General features: G+C 43.1%; 1 protein-coding gene across 2 annotated transcripts in view; it reads left to right on the top strand.

The window, feature by feature from the left end:
* LOC109419243 (zinc finger protein 395) overlaps positions 1-19,561 on the top strand; it is a 263,320-nt gene that overhangs the window by 75,761 nt on the left and 167,998 nt on the right. For both annotated transcript variants that reach the window (XM_029867709.2, XM_029867717.2), the window contains one exon: positions 14,938-15,116. In XM_029867709.2, the coding sequence (XP_029723569.2) occupies positions 14,938-15,116 (179 nt within the window). The remainder of the gene's footprint in view (positions 1-14,937; positions 15,117-19,561) is intronic.

Here is a 19,561-nt window from a genome sequence, read left to right as displayed (position 1 = left end):
GGAATTCCTGAAGGAATTCCTTTGGGAATTCCTGAAGGAATCCCTTTGGGAATTCCTGAAGGAATCCCTTTGGGAATTCCTGAAGGAATCCCTTTGGGAATTCCTGAAGGAATCCCTTTGGGAATTCCTGAAGGAATCCCTTTGGGAATTCCTGAAGGAATCCCTTTGGGAATTCCTGAAGGAATCCCTTTGGGAATTCCTGAAGGAATCCCTTTGGGAATTCCTGAAGGAATCCCTTTGGGAATTCCTGAAGGAATCCCTTTGGGAATTCCTGAAGGAATCCCTTTGGGAATTCCTGAAGGAATCCCTTTGGGAATTCCTGAAGGAATCCCTTTGGGAATTCCTGAAGGAATCCCTTTGGGAATTCCTGAAGGAATCCCTTTGGGAATTCCTGAAGGAATCCCTTTGGGAATTCCTGAAGGAATCCCTTTGGGAATTCCTGCAGGAATCCCTTTGCTGAAGGAATCCCGTTGGGAATTCCTGAAGGAATCCCTTTGGGAATTCCTGAAGGAATCCCGTTGGGAATTCCTGAAGGAATTCTGTTGGGAATTCCTGAAGGAATCCCGTTGAGAATTCCTGAAGGAATCCCGTTGGGAATTCCTGAAGGAATCCCTTTGGGAATTCCTGAAGGAATCCCTTTGGGAATTCCTGAAGGAATCTCTTTGGGAATTCCTGAAGGAATCGCTCTGGCAATTCCTGAAGGAATCCCTTTGGGAATTCCTGAAGGAATCCCTTTGGGAATTCCAGAAGGAATTTCTTTGGGAATTCCTGAGGGAATCCCTTTGGGAATTCCTGAAGGAATCCCTTTGGGAATTCCTGAAGGATGATTCCCCTTGGAAATTCCTGAAGGAATCCCCTAGGGAATTCCTGAAGGAATCCGTTGGGGAATTCCTGAAAGAATCCCTTTGGGAATTCCTGAAAGAATCCCTTTGGGAATTCCTGAAAGAATCCCTTTGGGAATTCCTGAAGGAATCCCTTTGGGAGTTCCTGAAGGAATCCCTTTGGGAATTCCTGAAGGAATCCCGTTGGGAATTCCTGAAGGAATCCCGTTGGGAATTCCTGAAGGAATCCCTCTGGGAATTCCTGGAGGAATCCCTCTGGGAATTCCTGAAGGAATCCCTCTGGGAATTCCTGAAGGAATCCCTCTGGGAATTCCTGAAGGAATCCCTCTGAGAATTCCTGAAGGAATTCCTCTGGGAATTCCTGAAGGGATCCCTCTGGGAATTCCTGAAGGGATCCCTCTGGGAATTCCTGAAGGGATCCCTCTGGGAATTCCTGAAGGGATCCCTCTGGGAATTCCTGAAGGGATCCCTCTGGGAATTCCTGAAGGGATCCCTCTGGGAATTCCTGAAGGGATCCCTCTGGGAATTCCTGAAGGGATCCCTCTGGGAATTCCTGAAGGGATCCCTCTGGGAATTCCTGAAGGGATCCCTCTGGGAATTCCTGAAGGGATCCCTCTGGGAATTCCTGAAGGGATCCCTCTGGGAATTCCTGAAGGGATCCCTCTGGGAATTCCTGAAGGAATCCCTCTGGGAATTCCTGAAGGAATCCCTCTGGGAATTCTTGAAGGTATCCCTCTGGGAACCGAACTTTACCTGATACGGAATCAACGTCCGACAGCGATGGCATTTCTCATCCTAGCTATTCGAAGGACCACCCTCCGTCTATAGTGATCATTACTCCACGATCACACTGACGGATCGACCCCCGTCAATTGTGCTGACCTCTTAATTAGGTTCCCATACCTCGCGCCACTGCCGGTTGATCGCAATGCACTCGGAGATCAATTATGCCCATAATGAGACATAAGCGATCACCTGATCAAGACTACGGCGGGCGGGTGGCGGCGATCATGATCGCCGATCGTCCCTGCAACCAGGCTCAAATTAATCATATCTGATGCTGCTGTGCCCTACCTAAAACAAACAGTCTTTGTTGGTTGGATTCCCGCCGCTGCGCTGCGCAGACTGTTGCCAAGCTGCTCGTAAACGACCCAAATGATCTGTAAAAGGGTGCGAATGATCGCGCGCGCGATTTGCCAAATAGGGCCGCAATTAAGGTCGGTCGGTCGACCGCTCGATAGCTGCTGCCGCTGCTGCAACAGCAGCACATACGGATCTCGGCAAAAAGATATCCGGTTCTGTTGAAATAAAAGTGCAACGCAATCTCCGTGTGCGGCGGTGATCGCTGCCGCGATCGGGGTACGGAGAACCGGCGCGGCAAAGGGGTCTCTCTTTGTATGAGTAGAACGCGCAAGTCACCCGGTCGCCGCTTTGTGCACTGCAATGTGTGCACTGCACAGCTGTGCAGCAATCGCTCCGGCAACTTGTCCGCCGACCACTTTGGAGGTTAATTAAAAGTGATTAATTTCAGCGGTGCAGGCTACCGGTTGCAGTCGGAACGGATCGAAGGGATACGGAGAAATGGGATTTCTCCATGATGATTGTTCGAGAGTGAGACAAAGCCGACTTCGACGCATGAGAACAGCTGCGCTGTTCGGTGACTGACGACCAGGTGACCTCATTGCAGTAAACGGGAAATCCTGCGTTGTGGCGATGAGTTGGCCCCTCAATACGGGCCGAAGTTCAAAGTTTATAGTGTGTCTTCCCGAGAGGGGGCGCTTTCAACATCGTCACTGCACATTTGCATTGAAAAGATGAAGCCCCGTTCGTTGCATAATTCCCAAGCGGGAGGAGGAGGTTCACATTTATGAGTGAACAGACACACAAGGTGGATGCAAAGCGCGCACACATAATCCGGCCCATCTAGTTGCCGCTTGACGAACTTTTACTTTTTGCCATGGCCTACTAAGCCACAGCGGCGGTGGTGTGTGGAGTGCGCGTGCAATAGCCACGTCTTTGCAAGAATGCTCGCGGTCGCGACCAATCGAAGTGGTTGGCTGCTCCGTCGTGTGTTTGTTATGTTGCAAACTCGTTCCACCCACTCACCTGGCTTGAAATTCCAAACAGTCGTTGCCCGAGCACAGTGAAGGGCACCCGAGCGTCTATCGCGTTCAAATCACAACCTAGCTACAGCTAGATACACTAGCGCACGGGTAACAACTAGCAGTGGTCCCTTCGTCCCCGTTTCCTCCGCACCCGCCGCGCACGCAGCTTTCGAGGTTATGCAAAAAATTAAACCGTGGAAAAATCTACATCGCTCCCACAAACGCGCCCTAGCCCTGCGATCTAATCGCTGCACCGACCGCTGTACACGTGCGAAGCAACTTCAAGCGCGGTGTTTTGATTAAAGGGGAGGATGGAGTGAAATGCGCCCTTTTTTGGGTACGGTTTCCTGAAAGTCCCTAAGAAGTTAAACTATAGGAGTTACTGTGTTACTATGGGAAGTCCTCAAGAAGTTTCTTTGCAAATTATTCCAAGAATTGCTTTAGAAATTTCTCATGGATATTATTCAAGAATCCTTCTAGGATGTTTTTAAGGAATTCCTCCTGGACGTTCTTCAGAGATATTTCTAGAATTTCTTGCTGGAATCCCTCCAGAGGTTTTTTCCAGAAGTTTTCAAAATTATTGCAGGAATTCTTCTAAAGTTTCTTCAGAAGTTACCTCTGAGGTTCCTGCAGTAGCCTGCAGGCGTTACTCTTGGAATTCTTTCAAGAATTCTACAAGGAGTTCCTTCAATCTTCCTCTAGGAGATCTGTCAGGAAATATGTTAGGAAATATTTCAGTAATTTCTTGTTGAGTTTCTTGGGAAATTTCCCAATGAGTTCCTTTAGCCGTATTCTTTCAGAGAATCCAGAGAAATCCCGAAGAAATTTTCAAAAGTAATGTTGAATAATTTTGTAGAAAAACTTCTGGAAGAATTAGGATAAAAATTTACTTCGCCATATGCGCTAATTCCCGTCACATCAGAACAAAAAAAGGCAAGTATTTCGGATTACATTTGCCAATGCCTCATTAGATTGAATCTAAAAGATGTGGACTGTCGGTAATCAGCCTCATTAGCACTGAGAATCGAATATTTACACTAAATTTTACGTTTCAATTTCACTTCACTACTGACGCGTTGTCATTTTTTCTCGTTTTGCGTATGATGAAGGCAACTGCACCAAAGCAGCAGCTAGCCAAAATGTTCTTCATCGCCGTTAAATTTTCAGTTGCGCCAGCTTCACTTGTTGAACCAATTATCAATTCACACCCCACAAAAGTTCTGTAGAACTTCAAAGTTGGACGTCACTGCTGTTGCAGAATGCAGCAAAAGCTGTTCAATTATTCAAATAAATCACTTTTTCCCCGTCGGTAAAACCTAAACAACAAGTTTTCTTCGCCAAGGAGGACGCAAGCAAATATGTGCGTGGATTCTCTGCATACGAAGCAGCGTATTTCACAACCACAGTGAAAGATTTCTTCGTTGTATTGTCGATTTTCTCCCTTATCGAACGCGACGATTTCAATCCATCGCGAGTGAAACTATCGCCAGAGTCATCGCCAGCCAATCAGCTTGCGGGAATTTGACGTTTCTCCGATCTCACTTACACAAACATCAGCAGAGGTGGTGCTTGATTCGTTGCGATGATTCAGAAATGCCAACTGGAAGTTGACAGCGCGTTTTGTTGCGAAAGAAACACACAATACTGTGATGGCAAAAACCTATGCACCATAGTCTTATGAAGAAGGTGTGCCGGTAATAGGATTCAGGTTATGCCCAAAATAGACGTGCACTAGACGGAGTTTCTTTTAGAAGTTAAACTTGAAGTTACTGTAGCGGTCCGAAAGGACGTCCTCAAGAAGTTACTTTACAAGTTTCTTCAAGAATTCATTGTGATCTTTCTTCAAGAATCCCTCCGCCAGTTTCTTTAAGTCTTCCAAGTATTTCTTGTAAAAATCCCACCAAAGATTTCTTCAAGGGTTCTTCTAGGGGTTGCAGGAATTGCTGTAGGGTTTCCTTTAGGAATTTTCAAAGAGTTTCTTCAGAAGTTTCCTCATTAGTTTCAGGCATTTCTCTTGGAGTTTTTTCAAGAATTTTCCAGGGTACTTTTTGAGGATTTCCTCTATACTCAGATACTTTGCGATTTCCTCTAGGTAATCTTTCAGGAACATCTCTAGTAACTTATTCACAAATTTCTCTAGGAATTTCTTCAGGAATTTCTTTCGCAACCTTTCAGGAAATTACCCAAAGGGTTCCTTTAGCATTTCCTCTAGGAGTTTCTAGGGGATTTCTTAAGATAATCTTGGGAAACTCTTTTACGTTCCTATTGCATCACATAGTGTTGGGTTGAGTCAAAAAATAACCCTAATGCAAAAGGACGGTTATAAGTAGTTGTTCGGATCAAATCGGTACAAACATTTTTGTAAATCGGCCTTTTATTGTTGGCAGATCAAACATTTTAGTTTGTTTCTCCTCTACTGGCTTTCCTTCTACCTTCCTTTACAGACAACGCAATCACAGATTTTGTCCCATATAAATTCGGTTGTGGACCACTGTGTAGGAAGTCTCGTCCTCGTCGTACGTATTCTGATTTCTCAATTTTCATCCACGGCTCGAAAATATAGTTTCGCTTGTGATCGTCTGACCAAACCTGACAATTTGCCACCTAGTCACTCGCGGAACTATTTCTCTTTAAACTAAATCCAACATCTTTTCTCACCGCAAACTAAACTTTCAACCTATTCTACTTTTATTTCTACCGATTATCCACAATTGCAAATGGTATCTTCCAACTAATTCATTTTCTTCCTTTCTTTGTTTTTATTTACCTCCCACCTTTGACAGCTATCTGTCTCTCTCTCCTTCTCATGTCATCTCTACTGCCACTCTGACACCTGTCAAACGACACTTACACACGCTGCCTCATCGTCCAAATCATGCCGTGTGGTAACCGGCGCTCGTGCAGTGCTGCCAGAACAGTAGTACATATTTACCTTACATAAGAATTTCAGAGTAAATCTTTGAAGAATCTCTTATAGCGATATATCACTGTGAAAATTTCTGAATGTTTCACATTTAAGTTCTCGCAACGATTTCCAATGGAATCCTAGTTTATCAGTGACACGAACTTTCGTAAGAATATTTGAAAAACTGTCTCGAGGAGTAGTGGATAAAATTGTTATAACGAACAGAGACACTTCTGGAGGAACCGTTGCAAATAATAACCCATAGAAAATACCTACAAAATTGGCTGAGCTGTCTTCGAAATGTCCTCACAAGAATGAATCAGCCGGAGTTCTTCTTCTGAAAGTATTTATGGGTATACTTTCAAAAGATTATTACGGAATTCTTCTTTGAATTGCTCTGGACAGTTTTCTTAAAGTTCTTTCAAGAATTCTTCTATTTTTTTCCGACAGATCTTCCAAATGTTCTGGAATAACTCTTGAATATTCCAGAAGTTTCTCGGGATTCAAAATCAGATGAACGATACTGATGATGATATTTCTTCTGAAATTCCAGTAATTCTAGTAACGTTGTTTTCTGAAGTAACCGCAGAAATTTAAGAATTTCGCCGGGAAATTCTTCAGAAAATTCTCACAGAAATTACTTTGATATTTATTCTAAAATCTCCTCCGAGTACTTTTGTTTTTAAATTCTGATGATTCTGCAAGCTGTTGCTCCTAGAACTTCCCCAGGATTCCCCAGCTTCCTGATAATTTCAGCTTTCTCTTGGATAACTTTTTGAAGTTTGTTCGGAAGTTCTTCCAAAGATTTTTCCTGCAGTTCTTGTAATAGTGGTTCCACGAACTTTCTCAAAGTTCTCTCCGGAACTCGTTGGGAAGTTCCTTTCAGGAATTCTTCAAAAATGTATTATACATCAGCCTTGACAAAAGTTGCTCTTGTCATTTATCTAGGAAATAACTGCGATAGCTTCCAGAAGCTACGCTTGGAAATCTTGCTGACATTTCTCTGGAAATGCTTCGAAAAGATTTTCGATAAGTTTCTTCTGTAATTATTCTAACAATTTCACAATCTCTTTCAGAATTTCTTCCGGGAATTCATCAAGAAGTTTACTCAGGAATTCTTCCAGAAATTTGTCGAATGAATCTTTTTGAAAGTGTTCAGGACTTCCCCTGCAATTCTTTCAAGAACTTCCAGAGGAACTTTTCTAGTAGTCAGACATTCTTCAAGAAATATCATCATGAATTTTTGCCAGATTTTTTCAGCAATTTCTCGAGGTATTCTTTAAGGAGCTCTCCAGGTAATCCGGGAATTGCTTTAGGATTTATTTCCTTTAGAAGTATCCACAGGAGCACAGGAGTGCTCCAAGAATTTCTTCACTAAATTTTCCCAACAATTCTTAAAAAGACTCGTGTGCAATTAAAAAAAATCTGAGAATTTATCAGCAAAACTAATTCAATGATTCTTCAGCTCCAGTGATTTCCTCAGCGGTACTTGCACTGGTTCTACGAGAAATCCTTCTAAATATTCCTATAACGGATTAACTCCGACAATTTCTCCAGGTACTCCTTCCAGTGATTGTTCCAATAGCTTCTACAGGAAATACTTCAACCAGTTGTTATAGATTTTCAGAAATTTTTCCTGGTGGCGCTCCGAGAAGCGCTTAAGAACTTTTAAAGGAATCGCCTGAACTAAATACTCTATGGATTTCTCTTAGACTTCCTCAAAGATATCCCCCAAAGATTTCTCTGTTTTTTTTTGTCAAAGAGCTCCGACATGTTTTCTCTCGATTTTCTTCAGAAATTTCTCAAAAAATTCCTCTAGAAATTTGCCCGTGGTTCCCACGGGAGTTCTCCAAAAGACTTCTAAGGAAATGCTTCCAACAATTCCTCTGCAAATCTCCCTGGAAATAGTTCCAGGGTTTTCTCCATAAATTCCTCTTTTCAGAAATTTTTCAAGTTCTCCCAACAAGGAATCCACCAAAGGTTTCTAATAAAAATTGTACAAGAATTTGTGAGATATTTGCGGTTAATCTTCCAAAACATCATCCAAAAGTTTTTCCAGGTATTCGTCACTCCAAGATTTCCTGAACTGATTTCACTGGAGATAGTTAAAACAAAATCTCCAAGAATTCTTTCAAAAATTCATCCAAGAATGCTCCCACTGTTTTGTCTGGGATTGTTCCAATTGTTTTTTCGTCCAGATATTCCACCAGCAATCTTTGAAGCAAACCCTATCGTTTTCAAAAAATCCTTAATTTCGGGAATTTCTGAAAGAATTTTAGACGGGCCACTAGGTAGTATTTGGATATACTTCTGGAGGAAAGCTTAGTCATTTCCGACGTTTCGACCTGAGGATTTGGGCTGTTTCAAGGGTCGAATTGTTTACCGTCTATCATTTTCGGAATTTTAACATAATGAATGCTCTTCGGGGTTGCATTTCGTGTTTACGTGTTAACCGATTTTATATAATTCACTATGCAATAATAATGAGTGCAACAATCTAGATTTCTTTCAAAACATTACCAGTTGACAGTGAATTATATAAAATTCAAAAGTCTAAGTATACATGATAGGAAAAAACGAAAGAGAGTGGGCACTACGAAATCAAATCCCTATGCCGAAACTTTGGGACTGTATGAAGATAACAATCTAGATAACAGCTTTAAAAGGTGTTGCTACTGGAGTGCTCACAGTAGCTTCGCATTGGAATAGCTTCATAATTTTCAGAAATTTCTTCCGTTGTTTTTTTTTTTTGAAAATTGCATTCTTCTAGAAACAGCTCTGAGAAAAGAGAGGTTATTGCTGGAATTCTTCCATGAGTTTCACTGCGATAACTTCCAGGAGTTCATCTTGGATATCTTTCAGATGTTGCTCTTGAAGTTGATTCAAAAGTTCCTCTAGGATTTATTCTGTTTTCCATTTTATCTACAAATTCATCCATAAATTCTCTCGGGAAGTTCTTACGGGAAAACTTTCAGAAATTTCTCTAGAGAGCTCTAGCTTCAGGTTGTTACTCCGGGAGGTCGTCAGGACTTCCCCAGGAATGTTTTCAGGAGTTTGCCCGGAATTCTTCCAGCAACTTTTACCAGATTTTTTTCAGAACTCTCTTGAGAAATTATTTAAGGAATTCTCCAGGCAATCCCTCTGGAGTTCCTCCAAATATTTCTTTAGGAATACTTCCTAGGACCTCCTAAGGAATCCCTCTAAGCAATCCTCTAAGAATATCTGCTAGCACAGTAGATATTCTCCTCCGAAAATGAAAAGCGGAAAAAGATTCACGCTTGAATTTTCCCATAAATCCCACAGAGGATCTATCTGTGAATTTCACTCGAGAATTACTTGAGGAATGTCATCGAGATGTCCCTTAGCATTTCCAAGGGTTTTTCCAAAAATTCCTCTAAATATTTCTCAAGGAATTCCTCCAACAATTACTTCAGGAACTCCTCCGAGGATTCCTCAAACGATTGGTTGAGAAATACTTCAAGCAGTTCTTTCAGAAATCAATCTGGAAGTTCCATCTGGAAATACTTTAGGAGTCCTTCCAAGGATGTTCTTCCAAAATGTCCTCCAAGTTATACTCTAGGGATAACTCTTTTCCAAGTATTCCTCGGTCCACCAACTTCTGCACTGATTTCACTAGAAATTTGTTCAATGATTCTACTGGGAAATTACCAAGAATTCTTTCGGAAATTCACCCAAGAATGCTCCTAAGAAATTTTTGAAAAACACATCCAAGAATGCTTCCACAAAATTCGTCCGGGAATGCTACCAACAGTTTTTCGGTTGAGTCCTTCTGTAATCCTGGAAGAAATACCCTCAGTAGTCGTTTAATGAATTTCTCACTTTCTCTGGGGATTACTCTAACAGTTACTCCAAGATATTCTCCAAGGATGAATCATTCTTTATATAAAACAAAATTCGTTCAAAAATTTTTACAAAAGCTCCGCTGCCAAAAATTTTTCCATAATCTTCTCCAAGGATTTCACTAGGGATAGTTTTAAGAATTTGCCCAGAAGTTCTCCTAAGGATTCCTTCATGAGCTGTTCCATTGTCTTGTCGAGGAAAACTTCTAGTAATTCATCTGCAGATTCCCCTTGAAACTGTTTCAGCAATGAATCGATAAATTTCCCCGAAAATTAAAATTTTTGTGCAAGAATGCCCATCAAAGATTCCTCCACAAATTTCCAATTAAAAAGCTTCAGAAATAATTCCATTTTTTTTTTCAGGAAGTCTTCCTAAGATTCCTCCAAGAACTTTCCCAGGTATCCTCCAACACCTTTTGCATAGATTCCTCACAGAATATCTCCAACGATTCTTTTGGGAAATAATCCAAAGAGCCCAAGACTTCCTCAAGAAATTTCTCTAAGATTTCTTCCATAAATTTATCCAGAAATTCTCCCCCTAGAAGTCCCTACGAAAGCTTCCAATGATGGTTTTTCTTTCAAAAGTGTCTCCTGGAATTCTTCGCCAATAGTTCGTTTATTCATCTAAAAGTTCTCCCGCAAATGCACCTTCAAGCACTTTGGTGAATTCTTTCAGAAATTTCTTTGATGAATTTCATTGATGTTCCTCCGGAAGGTCTTCAGGACTTTCCCATGAATTCTTTCGGAAATATCACCAGCAATTTGTACCGGAAGTTTTTTAAGAAGTTCGAGAATTCCTTAAGGATTTTCTTTTGGAGTCTCTTCAGGAAATCCTCTCTAAGCAATCCTATAGGAATTTCTACAAACAAACCTCGTGGATATTGTCCAAAGTTTCTTTCCAGATAGAATTTCCAAAGGATTTGTGCACCAGTTTGCCAGAGAATTGCACTGAAAATTCATCCATAAATTTCATTTGAGGATTTCGAGGATTCCACGTTGGTATTCGTGTTATTTCGTCGGGTTCTTCCAAATGATTCCTTAAGGATTTCATTCGAGGAATTCTCCATGAATTCTTACAGGTATTCCTCTAATGAATGCTATAAAAATACTTTAAGCTTATCTTTTAGAAATTGTTCTGAACTCACAGAACTTTTTTTGAGGTTTTCTTCCAAGGAGTTTTCCAGAAGTTTATCAAAGCAACACTCCGTGGATTTCTGTAATGATTCCTCCAATTATTCCTGAAAAATATTATTCTTCGGTGATTTTCCCGAACATTCTTCAAAGGACTACTTCGGAAATTTCCAAAAGAATATCGCCTAGGATTTTTTCATAAATTTCTTCAAAGTTTCAAAATTATCTTTTAAATAGTAACCGGGTGTTGTGATGATGTAACATTTCAATGTGAAACTGGCAACACTGGTTCGGTTAACAGGTGTCTTTGGTAAGGCGTAAGTTCTGAAATCAAAACGTAGGGCGTAATTTCAGACTTCCAAATCATTTTTTGGATTTTTTTTAGAAAACTATGATTGAGAAGCTTCAGTATATTCAGTTCATAAAACGCCATTTCCATCTTTTGCAACATCACATTACAGTATTCCGTATTATTTCTACAGATAATGATGCCGATTGTTGCCTTGCGTAATTCATTCCGGATGATCTCTAGGCGGTTCGGGTGTTGACTAACACGAAATCAAAACTTCTGAAAGAAGCGGCTGCAAGAGTAGTTGCTGCAAACTCAAGTATAAGTGCAATATCGAATTGTTTTGCATTTACAGTGCACATCGAAGTGACATTTGAACACTTTTTAATGTTAAAATGTCAAGTAAGTGGCGTACGAATTAAAAAGTGTCGAATTAGAGGGATAAAACGGTAATCAATCTATCCGATTACGCCTACAGACAGGCAACCGGCGAACTGTGCCGCATCATACGGCAATCCGCACACCAACGAACGTGAACTTCTTCCACCTTTTTTCAAGCACTCCAACATTCTAGCATGAACTTGCGCAGACCAAGGGGTTCCAAGCGACTAGCCCCTTGGCGCAGACGCAGTAGCGATATGTACGGTCTCCCATGGTGCCTCTTCCCCCACTACTGCGGACATGGCAGATTGGCAGGCGCTATTTCTCGTACTTCGAATGAAAACCAACCAACACTCACACACTGACGATGACTTTTATGTAGTACCTTGTGTATAAATGTAGCAGATTGACTTATTTGACCGTACTGTAGTAGCTTCAACGGGATGTCAAGTCCAAGATCCTCAGCGGCTCCCTGTTGTGATTATTGATCGTTGGAAATCATTAGATAATTCTTTCTGAGATCTTTACTGGATTCGTTCTAAGATTCTTGGCGGTTTCCGACGACTCCTTCTCAAAACCGTTGGTCATGTTTCGATGATTGTGATTTTGGCTGCAATTTCTTCACATTGCCTTCGGAGTCAGTACAAATGAGCTTGAGGTTGATTGAGCACCCAGTGTTGTCAGACCAACTACACTAACACAATAAACCAATGAGAGAGCTGCTTGGGACTAACAAGTAGCTTCAGTGTTTGAGTGTTGATGATCTTCTGTTTTAGGCGACAATGACGTCTGCAACGTCAGGTTGCATGTCACTGTGAATAAAGGGAAAGGAAATGATGATTACAATCACTTCTTGTTCACGGCAGACCATTGAGTACTCTGCGTCTACTTAAGTTCATGCTGGGAAGACGGAGCGTTTTTGGGAAATTGTAGTTTGACAGACGGATCACGTTGGTATGTAGATGCCAGGCATTAGATAATAGCTTGTGTGTTGATTATTCTGAAGATGATGCGGCACAGTTCGCTAGTAGGATGTATGATTCGTATGCGTGATGGTTATAAACATCTGTTGTTCAATGACAAAACAAGGAGAAGGTATTGTTTTTTTCATTGAAAATTTTCCTTGCTTCGCTAAATAAGATGACGATTTCTTCCAGCGAAAGCTTACGCGATACAGAAAATCGCCAAATTTTACACTAACACAGCAAGAAATCTGTCAACAATAACTTAATACACATGCATTTTCAGCGAAATACTCTATTTGCATGACAACAATCCACTCCCACAGCTAGCGGATGACCGCCGTCAAATATCAGGATTGCCAACTTTCCAGCGACGGCTGTCATGTTTCTTTGTCGCCGAATCTGGCGCTGGGTCTTCGGCGCGGAAACCCTAAGGTGGGAATACAATTTTGGGGTTTGCGCGCAATAGATTGATAGATACGAATTCAATTAGGAGGATAGGGACGAACCAGGGATTGGTCCCAGGATCTTCTGCAACCAAATCAGGAACTGTGAACATCAGAACACCAAACCCGTTTTGTACTTCGGTGGCAGTGCTCATGACAATTTCCATGATGGTCCGTCTTGCACCGATTCCCCTACGCAGTCGACATGGCTACCAACCGAACGCTCTATCAACAAGTGGTAACAACTTTCGAAAAACTGCACCCGCGAGTGACCATCGACTTCTCCATAGCAACAGCAACTTGCGCTTGCTACTAACAGTCTCTACCTTGTGTTGTTACAAAATGTACATACATATGTAGTCACACTTGATCGCCACTGTCCGTACGGTCCCGTACCGACAGAACTAGGTAATCACTGTCAACTGGACTAGGCTGTAGCCAAATCGCTCCAGGGCTGCGCAAGTTGTGCGGGAAGCGCACAGCTTCACGCCCGCTGGAAAAACGAAAGTCATAAATCTTAATCATCTAATAACTCTCCAACGGGTAGGTACCGCGCACGTAAACGCGGTTATTCCGGTATCTACCAGACCACCGTCCAGCTCTCCGACCGAACTCCGCCGGTGGTGGTGCCGCTGTTTCAAAAACCAAAACAGAGCAGGCCATGCTCTAGGCCAGGTCATTTGACCCTTCTGCTTGTGCCTGCTCTGCTGGCGGACTCTAATTTATGCGCGCTGCGCGCAGTTGACCTACTTTGATCGCGGTCGGTCGTGCGCGCACCATAGAAACCAGAAAACAACAAACCGTCGAAAAACGAACAAAAAAACAACAACAATGAGCGAGGCTGTGAGCTTGAGCATAACCAAGGCAGCCATGAAAAGTGAGAGGGAATTTGGCTTATGGTGTGCGCTAGCAAGCAGGCCCTGGGCAGGGGAGGGTACTCCGCGGATACTCGAGTTACGTCAAACCGCCGTCAAAGTACTGTGGATGAAATGGGTGACATTCGACCCTTCCGCGCGTGCACGTGCGCTCTGACAAACCGGATATTAATCAACAATCACTTGTTTTCTGGATTTTCGGTAGGTGTGATTCAACTTTTTATATGTTTTTGAAGAAAAAATGACATCTGCTCAAATTGTGACGATTACGAAGAAATGTCGCGAATCAAGTTTGCTGTCGGCCTGGTAGGCATCAATTCAGTTGATATCTAGATCTTGGCGTTTGACTCTCCTTAGAGAAGATTGAATATCGATTTTATCGATGGATTTTCAATCAATCCTAGTAGGCGTTAGACCCTCCCAGGGAAATTAGTCTTCACTGTAGCGCTTGTACTTTTGCCAACCAAACAGAAACAGAATGGAAAAACACCGCGTCTCAAGTATTTTCAGCCAAAATTAGCCACTTGCTAACATGCGCGAAAATGCAGTTTGCAAACACGAACGAAAAGAAGCGACGCCGGTAATAGCAAAAATAAGGCAGCGCTGCAAAAAACCGCCGTCTACAGTTGCCATGAGCTGGATGGTGCAACCGAATTACATCATAGCCCCCTGTCTCTCCCCTTTTTCGCTATTTTTATGCTTATTTTATTTTCACTCATCATATTTCATCACCGATCCGCGCATTTTCACACTTGCATTTGGCTTTCTCTCTCCGTCGCTATGTATGATCATCTGCCGTCATCTGTTGCCAATGCACGCTAAATTGCACTTCATGAGCGGTGAAAGCTATTTCTGGTCACCCTCTTGTCCGCGTCTTCGCCATAAATTGATGATCGTTATGTCAAAATGATGGTTAACTGACGATAAATGGACGGATCAGTCCGAAAAATCACCGTTATCATTTGAAAATCACTGATGCATCATGTTTAATGTCACTAATGTCATGATCAGTACTTGTACATTGATTTTCGCTGTCACCCACTCTCACAATCAGCTTGCGGTCGTCTTCGATTGAATGACGATACATCACGATCACCACCCTCTCTCATTGTTCTTTCTCTCCGCATCCGTTCTCTTCCAGGCCCCGATCGAGCTGACCAAGCGTCTCGAAGAGGTCCGGCTGCTGGAGTCGCGCCGTTCGCCGCGACTCGCCGACCAGGAAAAGGACACGGACTTTGCCCGGCTGGCGGACATGGCCGGCGACCGCCGAAGACAATCACACAGCATCGATGTGCCATTCTCACTCACGCAACAAAATGGGTAAGTACCATGGTACCACTATCACCAGCTTGCTTCGATCTTCGATCGATCGCCATTTGAGAACGAAGAAAAAATATGACGCGATCGTCTGTCTCCGTCTGCGTCTGTCTGCGTCACGCTACCACACCCAAAAGTCACGAAAACCCCCGAAAAAAATTAGCCTCTGGCATTACTCAGCAAGTCTGCCCCATTCCCGTCTAGACGTCCCAAATTGCCACGTTCATGCGCGCTGCAGCGCTGTGCACTCACAGGTATTGCTGATTCAACCCAGCAAAACAACAATCAACGATCAGCGAAAAAAAAAAAATCGCGAATTTTGCTTCGTCGACCATCCGTCGCCACACCCATCCCGAGCGACGAACGCCCGATCGACACTCACCACCGCCGAAAATATCAAGATCCCTGACCTTGGGCAACACCGAACGGCGCGGCGCGGTAGTGCTCCAAAAACCGCGCACGAAGATCCGTCCCATGACACCAATACACACACGGAAACATTTCGTTCTCAATTTCGGCTGCGAGGAAGATGATCGCGATTCGCGCGATCGCGAGCAGGACCGGTTTTGCACAACTCTGCTCTGCATCTCGCCCGCGGTCGATGATGATGATCATCCACCGCATCGCAGCAACCCACCAGTCATGACGGTGACGGTGATGATTTGAGAATGACGATGATGATGGGCGGAGGCGATGCGATGGTGCAACGAACGAAAACGAAAACAAAAATAAAAGATTGCGCGAAAATTCGCGATCGCTTTTGGCGGTGGTGGTGAGCGGTGAGAGTGAACGGCGACCGACGGCGGTTGCGGTGATCGCAATTTTGCGCGCAAACACCGCCGCGAATGCAATTTCTCGCTTTCACGCAATGCAAGGTTGCGCCGCGGTAATGGATGCAGTCGTCGGATAATGAGGTCGTGGCAATTTTCGCACACTCTCTTGTTCAGCTTTGAGAAACAGACTACTTTGATTGGACGAAAATTCGTCGGCATTCGCCGAGCGTCAGTCAGCTGATTTTTGTTTGAATGCGATCCGTCACGGTTTAAGATTCTGAGGAATCTGACAGAACTTTTCAGAAGAGATTAAATAACAACGGTTCTGTTTTCGTTCCGTTGAGCGTCATCAGCTTTTTGTAACTGAGCTAATGATGGTCACATCAAGATCATCCTAATCTGACATCTAGCTTGGATGCTTTGACGGTCGATCGATCAAAAAGTTTCGAGAAAAAAAACGTTCAACTGACAGCTCGATATCGCCCAACCTTGGGTCGCCATGAGAATGTAGCTTCATAACAGCTATGCACCATTTTGGCACCACTGCACATTGCGTAGGTGTCGAAACTCGCCAAACTGGTCCCAACGATTCGCGCATAACTGCACAGGTGCTATTCGCCCGATGGATGTGCGGTCAAAACAAAAATTTTCCACTCGATATCTTCGACAAACTAGAATAAGAAGCCGAAAGACGGTGACGGACGGGAAGAGAGGGCACAGCTCTACGTACCCACGTTATTTGCTTTTCACTCGGTCCCGCCCGGCTTGCTTGGACGGCACGGCGTGGCGCGTGCATTGACTTGATGCCAAAAAATTGCATCAATAAGAGTACTCTGCCCTCGTCCCATCCCGAGTACCTCAATACGTCTCTCCTAGAGGAGTGAGTTTATTTTGGCATACAGAAATAGTTTTTGTATGTAATCGGATTCTGAAATACACCAGCAACGGGCGATTCAGGCGTCCTATTTATGGCGCACAGGCCGGTCGGTACCCGTGTGACTAGTGGAGGTTGGAATGTGTGACCTTTGAGTGAGGCGTGGTGGCTATTATGAATTTGATGGATTCAATCAGAATTATTGGAGCTGAAGCTGGAGGATGTTAACCGTAGGGTCGAGGTCGATCCCAAAGAAGATTCAAGAAACCACGATCAGAAGAATTACAGAAAATACCGAATAACTCGGAAGCAACGTCTTTCTGTCACCACGCCTCAGTAAATTCTTCCTTCCTTGATGGTTTCCGACTATGTACTATGACCGTTTCTTCTCGTTGAACCTCGTTGACATATGTATCGACACTCTGTAGTGAATCGTCTACTCTTTAACTTATAACTACAGTCAACTTTCGTTCGTTGCACTAAGCTCTTAGCCAAGTTAGTAAAAGACTTTCAATAGGTGGGCAGCTGTCAAATAATATCTAACAATACAGATTCAGGACTACCAACCTCGACGATCAAGCACGATTTCTTCACGTCAAAAAATGACGTTTGTGTTCGTAACATAAACGTAGCCCAACGAACAAAGGTCGTCTATACATCATCAAATTCCTACATTTACCATGTCCACTTGTCGAGCTATTGAAGTTTCTAAACCGACATTTCGTGTAACTTGGCCCTTTCCAAATCAGCAGCTGACAAGTTCAAGAATATGATATCTGACTAGTGCCGTTTGACAGTTGAACGATAAGATCGATCAATTGCCAAGTGACGTAAACCCTAGCGTAAGCCATACGATCGATTTTATTATCCTAGCCAGAACACGGACTTGCTTGTGATCATGTATCCACCTGTTTGTTAGACATGCCGAACAAACTCACCCTTTCCGGCAACACTGCATGAATCCAAAGTTGTCAAGGAGTTCTTGAATGTTGAAGTTCTGGAAGTTAGGCGATGTTTGTGAAGGTCACACTCTTAATAATCCTCTTCCTCTACGATCAACAAGTAGATACACTGATAAAATTCCCATAGATCACTCTTTCAACGGTCATTTTGAATTTTCCACGTTGTGTGCTTGACAACCAGAGGCACGCGCATAGTTTTTTCTTCGCATTTGACGTTTCGTGTAAGCGCCTTCTGCCGGTGTTGTTGCACAACGCAGTGTTTCGTGAAACACGTTCACCACTCACCAGATGGTGATAGTGAGAACTTGATGATGGATTGATCTAGGTGTTACGTCTGATTGTCTGTGTTTCTAATTTGCAATGGAGCTCTGCAGGCTTGATTGGTTAGATGCCTAAATTGTGTTTGTGTAAAGTATGATCCTCAAAAAGTCACTTCAGATCGTTGAAGACCAAGTTCAGATTGGAGATCTGATCTGACACAGGCTGGCCAACAAAAGGTGAAAGTTGTCTCCACGAAATTTGTTAAGACGCCACAGTCGAATAATGTTTGAACAAGTGACGCTCATTAGGATCTTAAAGTGGTCATAAAATTGGTATTTTGAAAGTGTACAGCTTCAACGATGGCCCAGGGCTCCAGTTAGGACACCTAGTACAGTTTCAACAGCTTCATAATACTTCCAGGATGATCTACATTAATAGTGGCGAGACACATTGAGACCTGCTGTTATTTTGAACTTATGGCGTTGAATGATGTCTTGTGTGAACTTCCAACTGTGCTTGCGATGTACACTACCCGTCAAAAGTACGGACTCACAAAAAGTATTGCAACAATGTTAAATCACCCTGACTCACCTCGATATCTCCAACACACAAATTATGTCGCGCAAAAATCGACCATTATACCAACAAACCGCCCCGCCCCTCTCACACTTTTTGTATGGGACCTAAATATTTATTGTATAGGTCGTCACGTTCTGCAAACCTCCTCCCTCCTACAAGTGTGACGTAATTTGTGTACGGCCCCTTCGTGCCGTAGAAAAGTTATCATTGCCTTATAGGAAACTTTCAGTTTTGAATAATTTAGAACTTTGCATTTTAAGATTTCGGCTAAGGCAGTTCTTGGTTTTAGCGTTGATAGTTTATAATCTTCGCCAACGTTTCGGTCCTCGAATTGGACCTTCTTCAGGGCCCATAAAAATCAACGGGTCAGTTGAAAAAAAGAACCTTCGATTTTGGGACGTCAGGTCTGAAAGAATTACAGTTCTTATGGTGGCGCATATTGTCGTGCTTATCTTAGATTCGAAGCAAGCTGCGTTCGAAACGCGCAGCCTCAGATCGCGCCAGACCGCGCACGTATGATTTGTACACGGTGTGCACCTTGGCTAAAACTGTTTTGCAGCCGCCGGCGCCGGGTCGAGCTGTCAGCCGCCGTGTACAAATCAAACGGGCGCAATCTTATGGCAGCTGACTCAGATCAGCAGGATCTGAGTGATTAAGCTAGGATGCACAATATTAGAATAGATTAGAATAGTCAAGTGGTTTTGCATGGATGTGTTTGATCGGACTAAAAATACGATTTGGTTACTGGATTTAGCAAGAGATCTAGGTGGCTGACTGAACGCCATCACAACTAATGCATGAACGAAGTGTGATCGGTATTTTTAGTCCTATCAAACATATCTATACAATACCACTTGACCACGATTTTATCCCACAATCATATATGATATACGCCACCTAAGAGCTGTAACCCTGTAAATTGACCAGTTGATTATTATCGATCCCTGAAGAAGGTCTGATCTGAGGACCGAAACGTCGGCGAAGGTAACAAACTATGAA

Source organism: Aedes albopictus, chromosome 3, assembly GCF_035046485.1.
Source record: "Aedes albopictus strain Foshan chromosome 3, AalbF5, whole genome shotgun sequence".
NCBI lineage: Eukaryota > Metazoa > Arthropoda > Insecta > Diptera > Culicidae > Aedes > Aedes albopictus.
Note: the sequence above shows the minus strand (reverse complement) of the source record. Positions and strands in the feature narration are given on the sequence as shown.